General features: G+C 41.3%; 2 protein-coding genes across 3 annotated transcripts in view; both read right to left on the bottom strand.

Annotated features, from left to right (window-relative positions):
* The window catches only part of raver1 (ribonucleoprotein, PTB-binding 1), a 7,887-nt gene extending 1,353 nt beyond the window's left edge, over positions 1-6,534 (bottom strand). Inside the window, exons 1-4 of the mRNA XM_010777487.1 lie at positions 6,192-6,534; positions 5,162-5,228; positions 2,439-2,908; positions 1,091-1,282 (exon numbers count right to left, since the gene is read on the bottom strand). Of these exons, the coding sequence (XP_010775789.1) occupies positions 1,091-1,282; positions 2,439-2,908; positions 5,162-5,228; positions 6,192-6,518 (1,056 nt within the window). The 5' untranslated portion in view covers positions 6,519-6,534. The remainder of the gene's footprint in view (positions 1-1,090; positions 1,283-2,438; positions 2,909-5,161; positions 5,229-6,191) is intronic.
* A 3,353-nt stretch (positions 6,535-9,887) lies between these two features.
* On the bottom strand, positions 9,888-19,253 carry tyk2 (tyrosine kinase 2). Of its 2 annotated transcripts, none has more exons than XM_010777461.1 (24): positions 19,135-19,253; positions 18,112-18,314; positions 17,882-18,002; positions 17,666-17,798; positions 17,409-17,572; positions 16,786-17,164; positions 16,512-16,685; positions 16,071-16,228; positions 15,864-15,978; positions 15,591-15,774; positions 14,335-14,441; positions 14,061-14,231; positions 13,881-13,968; positions 13,498-13,625; positions 12,943-13,078; positions 12,516-12,667; positions 12,284-12,434; positions 12,098-12,189; positions 11,824-12,013; positions 11,069-11,187; positions 10,688-10,860; positions 10,486-10,603; positions 10,250-10,360; positions 9,888-10,163 (listed from the first exon to the last, which is right to left on the bottom strand). In XM_010777461.1, exons 1-24 carry the CDS (start codon positions 19,173-19,175, stop codon positions 10,023-10,025), a joined length of 3,549 nt encoding a protein of 1,182 aa, XP_010775763.1. In that variant the 5' UTR covers positions 19,176-19,253; the 3' UTR covers positions 9,888-10,022. The 2 variants fall into 2 exon arrangements, with proteins under 2 accessions (XP_010775763.1, XP_010775764.1); XM_010777462.1 differs by having other exon boundaries at positions 19,105-19,224.
* Between the last annotated feature and the right edge of the window lie 106 nt (positions 19,254-19,359).

Raw genomic sequence — 19,359 nt, 5'->3', positions numbered from 1 at the left:
GGGAAATTCCTTCGACTCATTTTGAAGTTTTGGGGGAAGCCGGAAGTGACGTCAATGCGGGAACGCTTCACTGTGCGGCGAGAGAGCCAAACACGGACAAAGTGTGTTGTCATGCGTAGAAATGGTGAATTACTGAGTTTTAGGCACATTTAATAACGTTTTAATGAAGTTGACTACAGTATATTCATATTTGTCAGTGCTTTCATGTCAATTCGGCGAACATAAACATAAATGATCGTGGTGAAGATGATGATTAAATTAGGATTAAAAATCGGTAGTGAGAGCTGCTGAATTCCTGATGAGAAAACAAAGCGATGCTTTTTGTAGTTGTAGTACACCAACATGGATTAAACGTGGTGTTTTTTTTACCACAATGTGGGGAAATTAATGGATAAAATGCACGGATTATTATTATTATTATTCCCACTCCGATCGGGACACTAGGTCCACCGTTTCCCCGCAGCGAGGCTCCCCCCGTTGACAGTTTACGTGGGCTGGGCTGGGTGCAGTGGCGGACTGGCCATCGGGACGAATCCCGATGGGCCGGTACCGAAGTGGGCCGGTCGGATAAGTCACTAGCACATCCCCCACTCCCCCCGTTGACAATTTACTAGTGGTACCGAAGTGGGCCGGTCGAGAGTCCCGGGCTGATTTTTAGTCCCAGTCCACCACTGGCTACATGAACGTATGATCGCCCATATTGACGCACCTAATTCCTAAACTTCTAACAGATACAAAATAAACCGATCCTTCAGCCTCATATGAGCTCTCAGACACGTTCAAAATTAAACTGTCATCGCTGTCTGAGCTTGCTGCTGTGTGCGCCATCGTGCGTTTACATGCAGATGCTGGGATCCTGAACGGTGCAGCTGGAGCGCTGTGCCCGCATTGACGTCACCCATAATTTGGCGGGACTTGAAGAATCCCCGAGAAGATCCAGGAAATGGTCAACATTGAAGGGCAGATTAATGGTTATCAAAGTACAAATATCCAAAATCAGTTCAGTAACGGTTTTCAAGGGGACAATATTTACTCAAATTGATGGGTTTGGATGATGGGGGGAAAATCGTGTCACAGGCTCTTTAAATACCATGGTTTGGGCAGCGATCAGAGCAGCCAACATGCTTCTTCCAGGAGGCCCAGGGGCACAGAAGGACACCCTGATGTTTGTCCCGCCGAGCAGCCTGCCGTCAGCCAGGCGCTGCGCCTCCTCTGACATCTCAGATGAGGGAAACTCTAAGACTGCAAACCGACGAAAACTTCCATCTTGTCCCTGAGCCAACTGTGTGGAGAAAAAAAACGGTTATTCTCATATCTTAAAAGGCAATTTGTTTCTAACGAATACAGCAACACCGGTACAACACTGACTGCTAGGCTTGTGGTTTTTGACCTTCACCCATATGTGCTGCACATATATCTAAAAGCACATTTAGGTAGGGAATGTCCTGTGAAACGGAAATGAACCAGAATCTTTTTATCAAAACGGATCTAGTGACTCCCCTAATTGGTGGCATTCAGGCAATTTGATAGCAACTACAGGTTTTATAAGGCAACCTCTCATAATACTTATATTTAACTGTTCCTCAACATTGTACACAAAACAAGTTTCTTACAGAGTTGCTTTTCTAAAATATAAGTTGTGAATTTCCTTTTACAGGCCTTACATTAATCAGGCAACAAATGTAGCCTCATGATTTGAAAACACCAAGTTGAAATAGTTCATAAACTAAAGCCTATTTGCATTTTGTTAAAACATTTCCCTTAAATCACTGCATTTGCCACAATCCTTAAAAACCCTGAAACCAGCAGAAAGCACAACTATGCGTGTTAAAAAGGCCGACGCTCTCTCTTTCCAGAAGAGCCCGCTGAATGACACCACCTGGGGGAGTCAGGTGGTCATCACCATAGAAACCAGCAATGCTCACTGCTATAGAAACTTTGAGTGGCCACAGGAAAACTGGGGTAAAGGTGAAAGGGTACAGAAACACCAAAACATTTCATTTGTATATACACAAAAATAGAATCTTGCCATCCGTACACCTTCAGTGGCATGGCTACAACTCATATACACATGTCAGCACATTCAATTCAAATCCAATCTGGGAACATAAAATGGCTGATCCAAACTAGTATAACATTCATTATCTGTGGTGTGAAATACAATCTGGATAAATCATTTTTCTAAAATCATATCAATTTGTACCAGTGTTTTAGAGCTGCAACTAATCCTTGAGCGATCAACAGATAAATAATCACCAATAAGCATTCATTAAAGAAAGACATCACATCTGACTTTGAGAAACTGGGATGTCCTAATATTCTGACATTTTATAGATCAAATTATTACTCTACTACTTTTGAAAATGTATGGCAGTTTAATCTATGTTGAAAGAAAAGTTAGTTGCAGCCCCGGAGTGTTTATTTGTGTTGAATCTGACCTGGCAGAAGACTGGCGCATGGGTGTCAGCCAGGGCATTTCGGAGGTCTTGGGCTGTCAGCAGGCTGGGGGGCAGGCGGTCCACACACAGACACTTGGAGTTCAGCAGTGGATATGTGAGGGAGCCCACTTCAGTCCAGTGGACGTACAGCATGCGGGAGCCCAGCTGCTTTCCCAACAGCTCCGACTTGGCCCTGGCAGCAGAGTCCTTCTTCATGTACTCCACAAAGCCGTAGCCCTTGGAGTGGCCCGTGGAGGCGCTGTACACCAGGAAGCAGCGCTCCAGGTTACCAAAGGGCCGCACCAACTCCTCAAACTGCTGCTGGGTGAAGGCGCGGGGCAGGTTGGCGATGCACAGCAGAGCGTCTGTTGGCTGCAGCTGCACAGAGATCTCCCGGTCCCGTAGCACATGCTGGTGGAAGTCTTTGATAGCACACTGCGCCTGTTCCCCATTGAGAAGTGTCACAAATGCTAAGGGGAAAAGAGGGAAACGTTAAAAGCGAGGCAGTGATATTTGTTCAGACAGCATTCAAATAGATTCTTCATATACAGCAGGTCTCAGGGAGCCAGCCTTAGTGATAACAGTCCTCCAGGTGTGATAAAAGACAACGCTGGTGGCAGAATGTTACCACCCACATGCTTTCATGGCACTGCAACATTTCTCTTATTGAGACTACAAAAGGGAGCCATCATGGCTGACAAGAATCAAAAGGCATTTTATCTGATTATGTTCAAACCTAAAAAACAAACATATAGCCCTGTTTATAGTATTGACATCACCAATTTAAAGTGTATACCAATTTGACAGACTCTTGTACAACAGAGCCCTATGGTGTGATGCTCAGTGTCACAAAAACATCCTGTAAACCATGTTTTGAAAGAGAAGCGGAGGACAACAAATGTTGCAGCCTGAAAGCCAAATTAAAATTAAAATGTATTCTAGCCTAACCATCCGACCAGACCTAAAATATGGAGTGTGGACTGCTACTTGGAGAGGTCCCAGTTCACCTCCTGCCCTGCTGTGGTGTCCTTGAGCAAGGCACCGGACACCCCCCACTGCTCCCCGGGTGCTGTACAATAGCTGCCCACTGCTCCTAGTACTAGACTCCTGGGGTGTGTCTCAATCGCGAGTAAAGCTGCTCCAGAGGCACTATTTCAAGCATACTACGTCATCGAGTGCCGCCGAAGTGCTGTTCCAATGTCCAGCATACTTGGAATTCTAGCCCGGCGTACTTCGTTTGGAGAAATTGCCTGTTCCACTCTTTGTTTTCCGAATGCCAGGAAGTATTCTTGCCTCGTTTCTGAAGCAAGTGACTCGGAAGACATGTGCTACCAAGCAAGCGTACTCGAGATTGAGAAACAACCCTGGTAATAGGATGGGTTAAATGCAGAGAAAAAATGTCAATGTGTGTGCTGTGTGCTCTGCATGTGTGACCATTAAAGAGCGTTTCATCCCTCCCAATTCTTCTTCTAACTTTTTCACCAGCCAACTATTTTTCTACAAAAGCACACCTAAATGTGAAGGTTATCTGCCGCAGCAGTTTGGTAGATAGCAGACATACCCCGAGTTTACCATCTGGCTTATGCTATTTCCTGCCCCATTATTATCAGACATTAAGGAGCAGTTTGCTGTTTAAGTGCTCTTGAATGTCAGATCTTCCTGACAAATTGATTTTGAGGCTTCTAAAGAAAACCTGATCTTTGTTGAAATTAGACCATTGTAAACAAGCAATTCCCCTGATTTAAGATGCAGCTCACATTTTGGGGCATACAAGATGAATTTATACCCCTAACGATAATTTATGACTGATTATTTTTGCATTTTGATTCACAGAATCTGGTTTCCTTGATGCATACAAATAAGTAACTGTTGATGCGACAAGTGAGTTCAACCATATGTCAATCAAATTCACAGATTGGATCTTGCCAATCCTGCTGCCTTATAAGGTAAGGATGAAGAGGGCAGACATTAAGTTAACTGCAGGGTGAGATGAGGAAGAACTCTGGTTACATGACTTTAGAACATTGTTTTGTTTGTATGAGAGTTTCAAATGAAAGAAAAATAATAAATGTGTGAAAGTATGGTAGGGCTATTATAAAAAATTATTTTGTAATTTACAGAACAATTCATAGTATTGAGATGTATACAGCAATTGTGATAACATTTTTCCATATCTCCCATTGAACCCATTTCTCACAAGCCACTTATTTTTCTGGATTTCTTACATGAAACAATATTTTTTTTAGATACATAAATTAAAAGAAAATAACTTTGTTTGGCATTTTGGCTGTTGCCATATTGTGTCTTTTTGCAACCAGGAGTGACACGAGATTCCGAACCAACAACCGAAATGCTAGCAACTGAAATCTTTCTGTGAAATTAAAATTCTAAGACCAAAATCCAGACAAAACCTCTGTAACGACCCGTCAATCACAATGGACATCATATTTTAAAGATAATTCTACCAATTGAGACCATAAAGTAATAAAGAAATGTTTACCGAGGTAACAAATCAAGTTAGAAGTAGGATCATTTTCTCATAGACCTAATATATAATATAAAGGCACTCCTGTATTGGTTTGTTACAGAGCCGAAGGGGGCCGCTGGTATACAGACTACAATCACACCTTGAATACAAACCAGCAACAAACAACTAGGGTAACATTTGAGGGATTTAGTTCAAGTTAATTTATTATTAATTCAAGTTAGTTAGTTAAACTAACCTGTGCCCTTGTATTTATCCACAAAGCAGTACTTCAAGTCATAGTTGCCCAACAGCTCATGGACCTCCTGTGAATGAGAAAAAACAAAAATGACATTAAGAAATCTGAATTGATAAAACCATTTAACCAAGGAATCACACATAGAATATTTTACTAAAAGAAGAATTTTTTTTTATTGTAAATTGGTTAACTGTAGATAAGTATTCACATAATTAACTTGGAAACTAGCAACAAGTTGCACCTGTGGAGGGGTCAGAGGTCAACAACTGACTCATTGTTCTATGAGAATTTGTTCTTCGCTGCTTTTGACCTTTCACAAACAAATGGCGATCCTATCTAGCATTTTCTGTAACGTTTTGTCTCTACACCTTCCACCTTTTGTTATATTGCAACTGACATCTCGAACTCCCACTGCTCTCCCCCCTCCCCCCCCCTCTCTGTGAACAATGGTTCCGCCCGCAGGCCCACCGCTCCCCACGAGTCAGGCACGTTCCAAAAAAATGTGGCATCATGATTAAGTCACTGGCTGGTCAATACAACCAAACGCCAGCTTGAACAACAGATGGGCTGATGAATAAAGTCCCACTGCACCTGTAACCGCCATGTGGGGGAGGATAATCAACGACAGTTTTGATTTGGTGTTTAAAATAGTCAAAATAAAATCCAAATATAAAACGTTATCAAGTTGTTGCCTACGAGGAAGGAGTGGCAGGTCATGCAGGCCACAGATGACCATTATTGACAGTTATCTGACCACCTGGCAGAAATCCTAACAACCCAAACCCCGAATTAAAACAATAATGATACTATGTGGCTACCAAATAAAAGCTATGGTGTGTTGCCTTTAAATTAAACAAATTGCAGATTCATTATGACAAAGTATCGCACTATTCAAACCTAAAATCAGCTAACGAGTTAAATGGCTACTCGGCTAAGATAGGTAGCATGGCAAAGCAATTTGGAGCTAGGCTAACGTTAGCAATCAATCAGTCATCCAATAAGTGAAACCTCCAGGACTTTTTTCTCTTACCTGATTGCTAACGTCGGAGGGTAGATTCTTTATTATTATTTTTCTACGGTTGTAAAACTCCCGGCGAGTTCTCTCTAAGCGGCTCTCTATCTCTTCGGAGCTCAGTGATGTCAGGTCCTCGTCGACCCTCCGCTGACAGTCGCGGTCCGACGGTGAGTCCTCTCCGCCGTTTTCATGATACCGGTGGTCTCCTCCGGACATCCAGCTTTCGTGACCCGCATCCACAGGGAGGTCGTAGTTATCGTTAAGCGGACGAGGGGCGAAACTGAGACCTGTGTCTGTGCTCTCATCTCTGGCAGCTGTGCTAACAGACACAACGGCCGCCATCACTCTGTTTGGTGGAAGTTTTTGTCGGTCTGAAAACTCAGCCCGATTTGAGCAGTTTAAACAATACACACATGGCCCCAGCGCCGCTTCTCATTGGAAGAGAGGAGGACGCATTCTCCATGACTACGACGTAACTGAGGTAGGGGGCGGGGCCACGTTAACTCAAACTGGACATGAATGCTGCAGATCCTGCAGTTCTCAGTAGAGACAAGCCAGTGGGCTTTAAACGGCTTCACCTTGCGCTTTAAATGCACATACTTTACCTAGGTACAAAAAAACAGGAAAAAAACACACATTTATGTCCGAGGAATGCGCCAATCATTGCAGTTTAGGATATAGAGTACAAAACCATGACCTTAAACATTAGTAATAATAATAATTATTATTATTATACTATATATATATATATATAAATCTTTTGTATTGCCTTTAAATTGTATTGTTTTAACTTATCTTTACAGCACATTGAACCTACCTCTGTGTATGACACGTTTACTTTTTATAAGCAGTCTTGCATGTCAATAATGAATCAGATATACAACTTTGGACTATAAAAATCTTTAAATCCTTCTTTAACAGTCTTACATCAGGAGATTTTTAAGTGTCAAAGAACATAATATAGGCCTAATATAATGAAACTTGAATTTAAAAAAAACCCTTAATAAACACGTAAAGCCATATGGAGACCTTTCATGTAGTTGCAGTTTACTGTCTGCTTTGAATGATATGCTTACCATATTGTTTTTTGTATTTAAACTTGTGCTGATTCATATTATTCTATATTTTCTTGATGTCCCCTGGTAGTGGGCTGGTTGGCTTGTAACAAACAGTCAGTCTTATGGTCTCACATCCCAGAGACCCAGCCCATTGTCCTCTGTAGTGGACATTTTGTTCTCATGCATATCCTTTTACTGTTTTTGAGCTACTCTACCAATCTCTGCTGCATTGTACAGAGGACATCTTGGGCTTTCCAGTGATATGTCATTGGTTAAAATTGAATGCTGGGAGGTTCCTCTTTATTTTCATCCAAAATGGCAGGCATACCAACAACAACATTTTGAGGAGGACGTGTAGGTCAGATAGTGTATGTTATTGAAATAACAGCTCTTTTATAAATGTCATTTCTAGTGGAAATCAGGACCGTCTTCATGTACTTAATGACTTGTTGTTGCAGGAAACAGAACTGAAGCAGACATATTCTACTGTACGAGATAGTTGAGGGAGATTCAGATTTTGAGCTCTCAAATGATGAGAGATGAGGATTTCACACCAAGTAGAGGGAAAAGTTGCAGGAGGCTCAGATGAGCAGACAGATACAGACATAGACAGATAGGGATGAGCAGGAAAGACATATCCCTCTGTGGGCCAAGAGTAGCAAGTCTGTTTTATTGCTTTTTTAATTTTTTTTATTAAGTGGTGCCATGAAAAATTAGAATTGCCTCAGGAATTCAAAGTGTGTTCCTATGAGTATGGTCAATTGGAGACCACATCCATGAAACAAGTCAAGATGACCCTAACCCCGTGCAGACTGGAATCCAGTTTAGTGCTTTTCCCAGTACATTGACAACAAAAACCAAACTAGTTTAGTGTCCAACTATATGCAGGAATCCTGAAGTCAAATTGAATACATTTTAAGACCTTTTTTAAGACCCTTTCCATACATTTTAAGACCTCATCGCCACTTCCAATTCCAACCGGTTACATTGGCGACACACTTTACCTCACATTTACTATACAGTATTGATTGTAAGATAGCACAACTAAACAGCTTGTGATAACTCCTTATCATAATTCAGATAGAACAAAGCACAAGAGAATTAATTGTGTGACCAACCCAATGCAAGGTTTATTAGAAAAAGAAACCATTAGAAAGTAGTATTTGATTTAGGCATTGTTCCCAAGAGATGCAAACTTGCATTCCCCCATAACGATGTTGTTTAACAACCGGCGTAAAACGGACCTTCGTGCACTATCAAGCAGTGAGCGTGCGATGTCCTGTTCAGCAAATCCAACGGGATGCCATAAATAAACTACACAGAATCACACTACACACCTACGCAATGATTACATTCAGGCAGACTGTAGAATACAACCTCTTTGGACAATTGATAATATATTTATTGAAAACAAGCTACAAAAATGTAATACCTTGGAAAATGCCATTTAATACTTTTTAATAGCCTTAACTTTTGCTAAATTGATTTATCAACTTGTATTACGTTTTAAGACACCGCGGACACCCTGATACACCAATGTTCAGATCAATTACTTATGTGAATGTATTCCTGTATTAGTATCAATCTATAGGCATACTATGTTACATAGTTTATCTTTTGGCTGACTTTTCACCAAAAAGGTCTTCAGGTTCACTAAATTGGACATACTGTACAATTCAAAATGTGTTTAATTAAAGTCTAAATTGCAAAATGTTTATTTAATCCTATCACAAAAAAATGTAATTGGAAGACACTTTTTTTCCACGGTTGCCAGGAGGAACAGTACCATAGCATGCAGAGTGTCAGCCGATGGTGTGTACATTATGGAATATTACTTACACTACTAGACAATGTACATTACGCATACTAGCCTTTGGTCTTTTCTGCACTTTATTTCCGCTTTTACAAAGTTAGAAAGCCAATGGCAAAACAGCGAACCTTTGTAACTTTTCATTTGTATTGGATTTGTGTCTGTCCAGATCCAAACACCTGTTAAAATGAATATATTCTGCATGCCAGGACAGCTGTGTGCGTCTGTCATGGATAATTTGGCCAGCTCATACCAACAATTCAGTAAAAAAAATCGTCCAATGTCAGAGCAGCATTATTCCTGTTGATATTTTTTGTTGCTGTGCAGCAAGAGCACAGGTGCAGGATTGCCAACAGATTGACTGGTCTGGTTCAGCCAACGGTATTGGATGCATTTAAAAGGTGAACATAATACAGGATATTTCCCAGGTCAGTTACCTGTCTCGAATATAAAAGTTAATTATAGGACATCCCTTAGGTTATGATCAATGACTTTTCATGTAACAGATGTAAAGCATTCATTTACACTTTTTGATAAATAAGTTTCAGTTTTTAATAGACTGTCATGAAAAGAAGTGTGCATTATATTTTGAATTTGTTCTTTTGGTTTATATATAATGAAACGAAAGTTTAAACAGACAAAACATTTAAAAAACATCAAATGAAAGAGAAATCTCACAACCTTACAGGAATTCTTAATACTTACTGTGATATATGCAAACCTATTATTAATGTAAGAGAAGGAGAGATGAAAGTTAACTCAAATGACAGGAAAACAAACACACTGATTAAGTACCGCTTTGTCACATATCACATATGAGAGGATAGCGGTTTGCTTTTATACAAAAATAAATGTAAAGATATCTATGTAAATGAAGGCAGCAGGCATTGCACAGCGGAAACACAACTGGTTAGCCTGTAATGTGGCTATGGTGGCAGAGGGATGCCATGTGGACAGGCTGGTTCTTCAGAGTCCTGTTCAGCTAATCTGGGCCGAGGAAAGCTTTATATTGGAATGCCAGTATGTTTGGCGAATGGCCTCAAACTTTTCGATGAGGGTTTTGAATGATGGCCGTTGTGCTGAGTCTGCAGCCCAACACTGCTCCATTAAAATCTTCACCTGTTGGTTGAAAAACAATCATTCTTAATATATCAGTCTACTCATAAACTGAATAAAATGTCAATAGTGTTTAATTAGTATGTTACCTCATGTGGACAGTTTTTGGGGGCAGGCAATCGGTGCTGCTTCTCCAACAGCTTTATGAGCACCACCACAGTCATCTGTTCCCGGGTGTCTTGCGTCATTTCCCTGAACTTCTACAAAACAAAGACAACAGAGCAGATTGTGCATCTTACAAAAGGGATTCAAAATTGACTGTAATTGTCTAACATGGGAATTTATTTTGATTAGAGCTTGTTATAAGAGGCCGGTGATGATGTACCTCCTGCGGGCTTTGGCGATGTACACAGCAGGTCAGGATCTCATACAACGTAACGCCAAAGGACCAAACATCTGACGCAAAAGAGAATTTATTTTCCTTCAAGCACTCAAGGGCATACCTACGCATACAGAAAAAAACACAGTTGAGTGGTTATCATGGAACAGATAATTGAATCCATATTTTAAGTGCTGCGTGAACTTACCAGAACACGGGACTGTCCCCTTCCTCACGGACACGATAGTAGATATCGCCTTCAGGGATGTATTTGGTCAGGCCAAAGTCTCCAATCTTCACCAAACTCTCATTTTCCACTAAGACATTTCGGGCAGCGAGGTCTCGATGGATGTATCGTTTGGAGTGCAAGTACTCCATACCCTTTGAACGTAGACAACATAAATGAAAGATGGATCCAATGAAAATAGGATTGCACACTTTAACAGTGTAAAAAAACTGATGAACAAAGTTTTTAAAAAGGAAACTGTTGTGCCTCATCCTTTAAGAAGTATCTCACCCGCTATAGAACAGACTAACATGAATTTGGAAATCTGGATTAGCAAAAACAACACAAAACGTCTGCACTCACCTGGCAGATCTGATGAGCGAACATAAGGGAGTGAGGCCTTCCCAGATTACATTTGGGAAGGTACTCCTTCAGGCTCCCCAGAGGAAGGTACTCCATTATAAGCTGCACCACCTGTCCTCCTGAGAATGTACAAAGCATCAGTACTCATCCTTCATTCTCCATCAAAGGCACGAATGACCTGCTGCCTACTCTAGTGCTGAAGGGGCTGTGATTCTCAGTGCGCTGTGAGATGAAGTTTATAATATTGACATACAAGGGAGACAAGGTTGCATTTTGAAAAGATTTTCAATATCTACAGAAAAAAAGCAAGGAACAAAAATCTATTCCCTGAATTGTCCGCTGACCACTGTAAGCTGAAACAGAGTAGTTATCAAGCACTTCTTTCCACATGTAGTCAGTGTGTGTTCATTTATATTTTAAATAGAAATGCGGTTAATACAACTTTTTTTATCTTTGACTTTGCATTTAAACATTTTATTTTCAAAAAACGTTAATTGACAACATGCAAACAAATTGTTGTAACTGTTTTGTAGTGGCAAATTTAATTTTATGTCACATACAAAAAGTTATCATATGAGCAGGGGAGAAGGCCAGCAGAAAAAGCCAAGGATTTTGATTTTTTTTTTTAAGTAGCATGCATGGGATTGAATTGCAATCTTATGCATTGTCACTTTTTCACTGACGTTGTCATAACAGAAGCATCTCTAATTTCAAAAAACATAAAGGAAGCAGTCCGAAGACAGCTGAGGACTCACCGAGTTCAGTACAACAGCCTTTGTACTTGACAATGTTGCTGTGATAGAGGGACTTGAGGATGTCGATCTCCTTCATCCAGCCTTCAAGCACTTGACTGTTCTCTTGTTTCAGAGCCTTCACGGCCACGCGCTCTCCTGTCCCATCATTGGCCGGGTCGTACTGGTAGAGAGTCACCTTCCCAAAATGTCCCTGCAGACGGAGCAATGAGCAGGGGGATTATTCTCGAGCATACAGGAAGAAAAATACTACAGGTAATGTGGTATTGGAACTTACCTCTCCCAAGTCCCTCATCTTTTTCAGGTAGCGTTTGTGGAACACGCTCGGGTCTGAGTCAGGGAGAGTTTCACTGGGGGATATATCCGGATCTGTGATCAGGCAAAACCAAGACAAATTATATATATATATATCACCAAAATTAGACTGACAAAAAAACTAAGAGGTGAGTTAGTAAAGACCCACTTTTGATTATGATGTCTGTGAGCTCTCTGAGCACAGTGAGGAACGAAGGCCTCTCCATTGGCTCGTAGGTCATACACATGCTGATGAAGCGAGCCAGTTCCTGGGAGGATGGTTCTGCTAAACGGCCCTTTTGTTGATAAAAGCGTTCTTTCTGTTGTGGGGGGGGGGTTACATTGTTACAAATGGAAGTCAACAGGGCAGGTACAGCTTGTGGCTGTTGGAAGAGAAATACCTCGGACAATGTGCTGCCACTCATTGGAAGATCGCCGTTGTTGCAGATTTCCAGCAAGGTAACGCCAAAGCTCCACTGGTCAGCAACATTTCCAATGGGTGCGCCGCTTTCCACACACTCGGGGGCAATCCAGGGGATACGCTCAAGACGCTCTACAGTGCAGAATAGGGACAATTACAGAAAAACATATGTGAGCAGTTTGAGATTAACTGATTGAATTCTTAAATAACACATTGTGAGATAAAACTTTAAGAGAACAGGACACAAGTCAGAGGAAATGGTCTGGTAGACATTTCCTGTTTCCGAAATCAGATTTATCAGTAAGGCAGAACAGTAAAGAAACAGACAAGTCTTGAAGCTGACTGAGACCTTCTTGGAAAGTGAGGCTTATTAGGAGTTCAAGTAAAAGGGAATTCCTGGTACTGACCTTCCCTTGAAAGGACACTCAGGGCAATTCCTGGGTCGCTCAGCTTGACAAAAGGAGAGGTGCCAAGCTCGAGACCTCGCCTTGCCACCAGAATGTTCTTAGCACAGACGTTTCCATGGAACAGCCGTTTGGTCTCCTACAAGGATGACAAACGTACTGGTAATGTGTTTTTGTGATGCGAAATATCGAAGAAAACAAGTGAAACATAAACTATTATCGTTGTTAATCTTAAGGCAAAAATGAGCTTCATGTGCACCACTTATCGTTACATTTTGTTTGATAATAAGATAGTATAATTTCCTTCCTGCAGCTCAGACTCAAAACTTGACGTCCGGTTTAATAGCCCCACTCCCCTCTTTCTGTTAATATTTTATATATTCTAAATATTTTAGCACCTGATTGTAAAGCTTAAGACGATCTAAAGATCAATTGTACCACACTTGTATTACATTAGTCTCAATTCACGTTAATGACCACTTAGCTGTGGTCAATGTAAGTGAAATGTATTGAATAAAAATCTGTGGCACTCAAAACCAAAGTAGTGTTTGCACTCACAAGATAATTGAGGGCAATGGCAAGCTGTTTTGCAACAATGAATTTCCACTGAGGAGTCACAGAGGCCTTTTCCTTTCGAAGGAAAACATCCAAAGGCCCAAACTCCACAAATTCTTCCACCATGATATCTGTTAAGGAAGAAACAAGTTTGACAGGTTGAAGGTTCCAGTACATCCCCAAAATACATGTAAACAAGAATCTTCTTTAAAAACAGAACAGGGCGAGTGTGTATTTGCATTTGCGTCACGGGTCACTTGGTACAGGGATCATACATTTGACTAAAACACAAACCATGTGTGTGACGAGGAAGTAGCAAACGAGGAAGTCACACATCTAAAAGTATAACCTGAGTTTGTGACGGTGAACAGTGTTGTTGCTCTTACTTTCAGATCCTTTGACTGACACGCCATGTACAAACACCAGGTGACTGTGGGACACCTGGCTCATGAGACTCGCAGTTTCTAAAAAACCCTTAGAGAGAAGGGAGAGAGTAAAGATTACTTATAAAATATACATGAGTGTTGGTAATTATTGAGGCCTTTTTCAGAGATCACAAGGCTTACTATATCGATATCTTTATCACTTTGGTCCAGAATCTTGAGAACCACAGGGATTCCTTTGCGGTCAGCAAAGTTGTTGTTGAACTCGTCATCCTCATCATTTCCCCCCCCGCCTCGCACCAGCAGACGTCCTGAGTAGATGTTAGTTCTTGTCCCGCGGCCCAAATGTTGTTCCTGATCGTAAACAACATTTGCTGGTCAGTCACACAACTGAGAACAAGTACATTAGTCCGGTGGAACCGATGGTCATATGTAGTTGGAGAGTTTGTTTTGTCACCTGTACGAGCTCTCTGTCCTTGATCTGGTGGAAGCGCAGCTGAGTTGTGTTCAGGAACAAGGACTCCGTGCGAGCACCTTGCCTCATCACCAGAAGGTTGGAGAGCTCTACATCACACAAACATAGATAAACCTATGTTAAAGGGATGGTTTACCACAAAAATATTTTTCTCCCTTGCTAGTTATCAATCTAGATCATTCTGGTGTGAGTTGCATAGTGTTATCAACCATACAGATCTTCGCTTGAATATGATGAAACAAAATGTCTTGTGGTGCTTTAAGGGTGCATTCACACCTAATAGTCCGTTTTCTGGTGTGTACCAGACGACAGTTTGTTACATTGTTTCATTTTTCAGAAGGTTCGGTTTGCATTCAAACAGGCAAAACTCCAACGGACTATAAACTTTAAACACAAGTCATGTGCACGGAAATGCTGTTCGACCATTGGTCAGACATTAAGGGGGTAAAAACGCAAATCCCGGCAATTTCTAGCGGAGCCTCCGCCATGGAGCATCGGCACTTTCAGCAGGTTATTCTCATGCTGCTGTTAACCTGGAGATCAACAGACACTAGCGGCCCGCGCATACGATTATATAAATCAGACAACGTCCGCTAAAAAACATTATAACTCATATAATGAGACGTTCTGCAGTAAGGAGGGGCGTTTCACCGACGACAGGTGTTCTTACTTTTATGTAGCTGACGGAGAACTTTTACTTTACACGACACTGTTCAACACCTCATCCTTAAGAGACAGAATAACGCTTGATTCATTGAAAAAACGTATTGGCAATATATTTTAAATGAGCTGGTTACTTAGGATAACCCACAGACATTGAAATATTTTATAGGAACTATTCTCCTCCCACCGAACTACAGCCGCCAATGAATGAGCATAAGCCTCTTGTCCATGACTAGGCCTTCTTCAGCACTGTAGAGAAACATTGTTTGTTCTCTGGATTATCTTCAGTAACTGGGTCAGGATTTCAATTTTTGTTATGGCACTTTGAGCACTACAAGCCAAGTTCCATGTAGTTATATGATAATATTTGAGAGAAATAAGTAATCTCTATAGTCGATATCTCCAACACTCTGCATCACATCAAAACAAGGTCGATAAATAGCACTGAAAGTGAGAGCAAAATTATGTATTTATGATTTTAAGGTGAAGACAGAACATCTTTAAAAATAAACAGTGGGACATGGGCATAAGTCAGCAAAACAGATCAATAATTGAAAAGCCCAATTGACACAAACCTGCTTGTTTTGGAAAACAGCATTTCTTGACAGTAAAGCTGTCCGAACCAGACTGGAGCACAAAGGTCTTGAGGCTTTCTGTGAGCTCCTTCATACTGGAGAACTCTCGATCCCAGCCCTCCAGACAGAACTTGGAACCCTTGAGCTGAATCCGAAACTGCTTGTGGTTTGGCCTTGATCCATTCTGTGAGCCAGAAGTACATATAAACACAAACATTTCCACAATCACTGCACAGCAATCTATTCCAGAGAGGAGTGTGGGTGTTGACTTACCTCATTTTTTTTCATGACAGCTAGGATGATGCGGTGATAGTCGAGGGCACTCCAGCGTACCAGGAAAGCTCCCTCCTCTGCCTCCTTTTTCAGCTTCAGCAGCACAAAATCATCACTGGAATCACAGCAGAGTTGCGATATAACACACTGTGTTTCTCCACATCCTGCCTGTGTCTGTATGTGCATGTGTAAGAGGATAAAACTCACTGCATAGGTCCATGCAGTCCATTTGCTACACTCAGCACTACCCTTGGGGGAGCCACTTCATGACAAAGAAAGTGGTGGGCGAATGCAGTCAGCCGGTTGTATCCATCTAGCAGGGAGATGAAGGAACGGGCCTCCTGGCTGGAGTTCATCTGAACCTCCTACATACACGCACAGAAACACCACTAGCTTACAATCAGAGATTCCTCCTACAGACGCATTCAAAACATAATGAAACCCCTGAAGCGTTCTCAAAGCTCCTATAGCCATAAACAGGTAGAATTAGCACACAGTACAGGACATTCACGCTTTAAAGATTTAACAATCTGATCAGGAGAACATCTTATATTCAGAATACCAATTAAACTAATGCATCACAAACACATTTACCAATTAAATGTATGTATTTTAGCTTTACATAAAAGGGTAAACAAGTGCTCTCACCATGCAGTGGTTGTCCTGAGTGCTAATGCACACATTATCTCCAGTGAGGGCTATGTGCGTAATTTCAGCGAAATCACAGAAGGACGTCCATTCGTTGGGAGTGTTTGCGTTCGGTTGGTCGGACTGTTTTGTTTTCTTCATGTAGTCATTTCTGAGGTAAGTGTTTGCCAGTGCCTAGATAAAGAGACTGAATCAACAAAATGTCCACACTGGGAGAATACACAACCGGCCACAGAATGAGACCATCCAAGCTTGAAATTGCATTGTAACAAACCTTCTGACCAGACACTTTCCTCCACTGAATCCCCATGGTGCCTGACACCATTATCTCGTGTGTGGCGGGATCTATAAAGCTGCCTTTTGAGGCACCCTCTGTTTGGGTGGTGTTGGAGAAAGAGCTGCTTCCATCCCCGTCCTTTCGAAGCTCCAGCTGGGATACAGAGAAGGTTTCTGTTCCAAAACTCGGTGACAAGTGTTCAAGAGTAGAGATGTACTTGTACATGATTTCCTGTGCGCCCAGTCTCCCCTTATCAACAGTGTGCTGCTGGAAGGTCCGCACAAACTCTGCAAACACCCGACGGATCCTGATTTTCGTCAGGAAGTTGACTCTGGAAATGTGTTTGGCGAAAGATCTTGGAATGCATCGTAGGAAGCTGAAAGAAAAAATTATATTTCAATGTTACCTGGATCAGGTGCTTTAATTAGATTACAATAACAGTTAGATTTATATAACAGTACAACAAACACAATCTATTTATAATAAGACTAATACATATCTGTTATCAGAGCATATTCAAATTCATATAGACCATTTAGTATAGAGGTTGACAGATTAACGTGCAATAAGTCGTTGTTACTTCTTCACTGCCCCATGTTCAATCCTTCCAAAGTAATTACCTGATTTTTTGGGTAACATCTTGCAAGGAGCAGCCTGTTTGCATTGCCTGATGTGAGAGTTGAAGCACAGCCATCCCCAAGCTCTCATTTTCAAAGCGATTTAACTTCTCCTCTGAGTCCACGTCTTCCACCTGCACCACTTCGTTCACAAATTCATATTTAGCCTTTTGGAGACAGAAGAAGCAAAGAGGTTAAGTACTTAAATAGGTTGAACCTGTGAAAATTGTGCACTCCTATAATACACAAAAATTACCAACCTGGGAGAACAGGTATTGTAAGGATGCGATTTCAAGCAAGGGAGAACCCCCCTGAACCGCCCCAGATCTGAGAGCATAACGGTAAACACTCGGCTCCTTCCCACTGAGTCCGTGCCAGTTCCGAAAGTAGAACCTAGATACAAGGAAAGCAGAGAAAGATTGTGAATATGTTTCATCTGTGTGTACATGTATAACAGTGCTATAAAAACACACTACCTCATACAGTAGTGAAGTACAAGGCTGGAGTTCTCTGGAGTAAACGTGTGGTTTGGACTGTACCAGCAGCTTGATTGTGGATTGTACAGCGCAAACAACACATGGCATAGAGGAGTTATACCTGGGGAATAATACAGGGATGTTACACACACTAGCCACCAGCAGGATAAAATACCACAGGAAGATAAACGTTTACTTTGGTCTGTATGTCTGTATTCGGTCACTCTTACCTACAGCCTCCGCAGCTGAGATGCACAGGTCTTCTGCTGTGACTTCTCCATCTGTATGGGACAAATATCTTTCCCCTTCCTTTGACCAGAACATGTAAACATGGATACCAGGACCCTGAGGGGGGTCACACAGGCTCGGGAACGCCCCGTGCCTTGAATGCTTGGATGACCCACGTTTGGACATGGTGGGGACAGCCAAATCACTAACAAACACAAAGTAAAAGAGAGTATTTGCCTGTCATCAACTGTTGCATTGGGTGGAATCACGAAGGCATTATGAAGGCTTGAGTCAACAAGGCAAGGCAAGGCTACTTTATTTATATAGCACCGTTCAACACAAGGCAAAGTGCTTTACAACAATGAAAAACATTAAGAGCATTAAGAAATAGTGCAGCAGAAACACATTACAAAATGGAATTTTTAAAAACAGTAATTCAAAAGCTAATGTAATAAAATAAACATAAAACAAGCTAAAATATAAAATACATGAATAAATGTTTCAAGTGCAGTGTAAGATATGAGAGCAACGAAAAAAAGAACAATCTTCAGCCTGGATTTAAAAGTAGTAAAAGAGTTGCAGCAGAACTGCAGGCCATGCAGGTGTTTGGAAATATCAACCTTGCGCTTTTCTCTATTTTTCGTTTCCAACTGAAAAACGAATTTAAAACTAAAATGCTCTTCCCAAATGACACAACATGTAGAAATAACTTCTTAGAATATGTTGTCAGGAAATGTGTCACTGGGCCTACCGAGGAAATATTACTCGTGTAACTTGTCTACATCACACAACACTGTACAGCACCATAACAGGTCTACAAGTTATTTTGTTTTAATATGAATACATATTATATATAACAGATTGCGTCATTAGGTGGCTCATAATCACGCGTCCTGAAACATTTCACGGTGTATCCGACATCTATGACCAGGAAATATGTAAACATTATTGGAGACATAAAGCTAAACAACCGGTCTAAAAAATAAGTATCTTACCATTGAACGGCGAACTTTTCACAGACTTACTTCAAAGCCAAAGAAGAGAAGAAGGGACAGCCGGGCTTCATTATCTTCTGTGCGTATTTCCCCTTCGCCCACACAAGTTTCTGGTGAACTGCGAAGTGTCGACTCGGCAGACCGCTGGTTCCTGAACGCATCAACGCAATATGGTCACTCCCTCCACCAGGCAGGCGGATGCACGTATACATGACTTTTCAAAATAAAATGTCGAGAATTAAAGCGATGAAATGT

The sequence above is a fragment of the Notothenia coriiceps genome, unplaced genomic scaffold (genome assembly GCF_000735185.1).
Source record: "Notothenia coriiceps isolate Sejong01 unplaced genomic scaffold, NC01 NC01_scaffold00018248, whole genome shotgun sequence".
NCBI lineage: Eukaryota > Metazoa > Chordata > Actinopteri > Perciformes > Nototheniidae > Notothenia > Notothenia coriiceps.
Note: the sequence above shows the minus strand (reverse complement) of the source record. Positions and strands in the feature narration are given on the sequence as shown.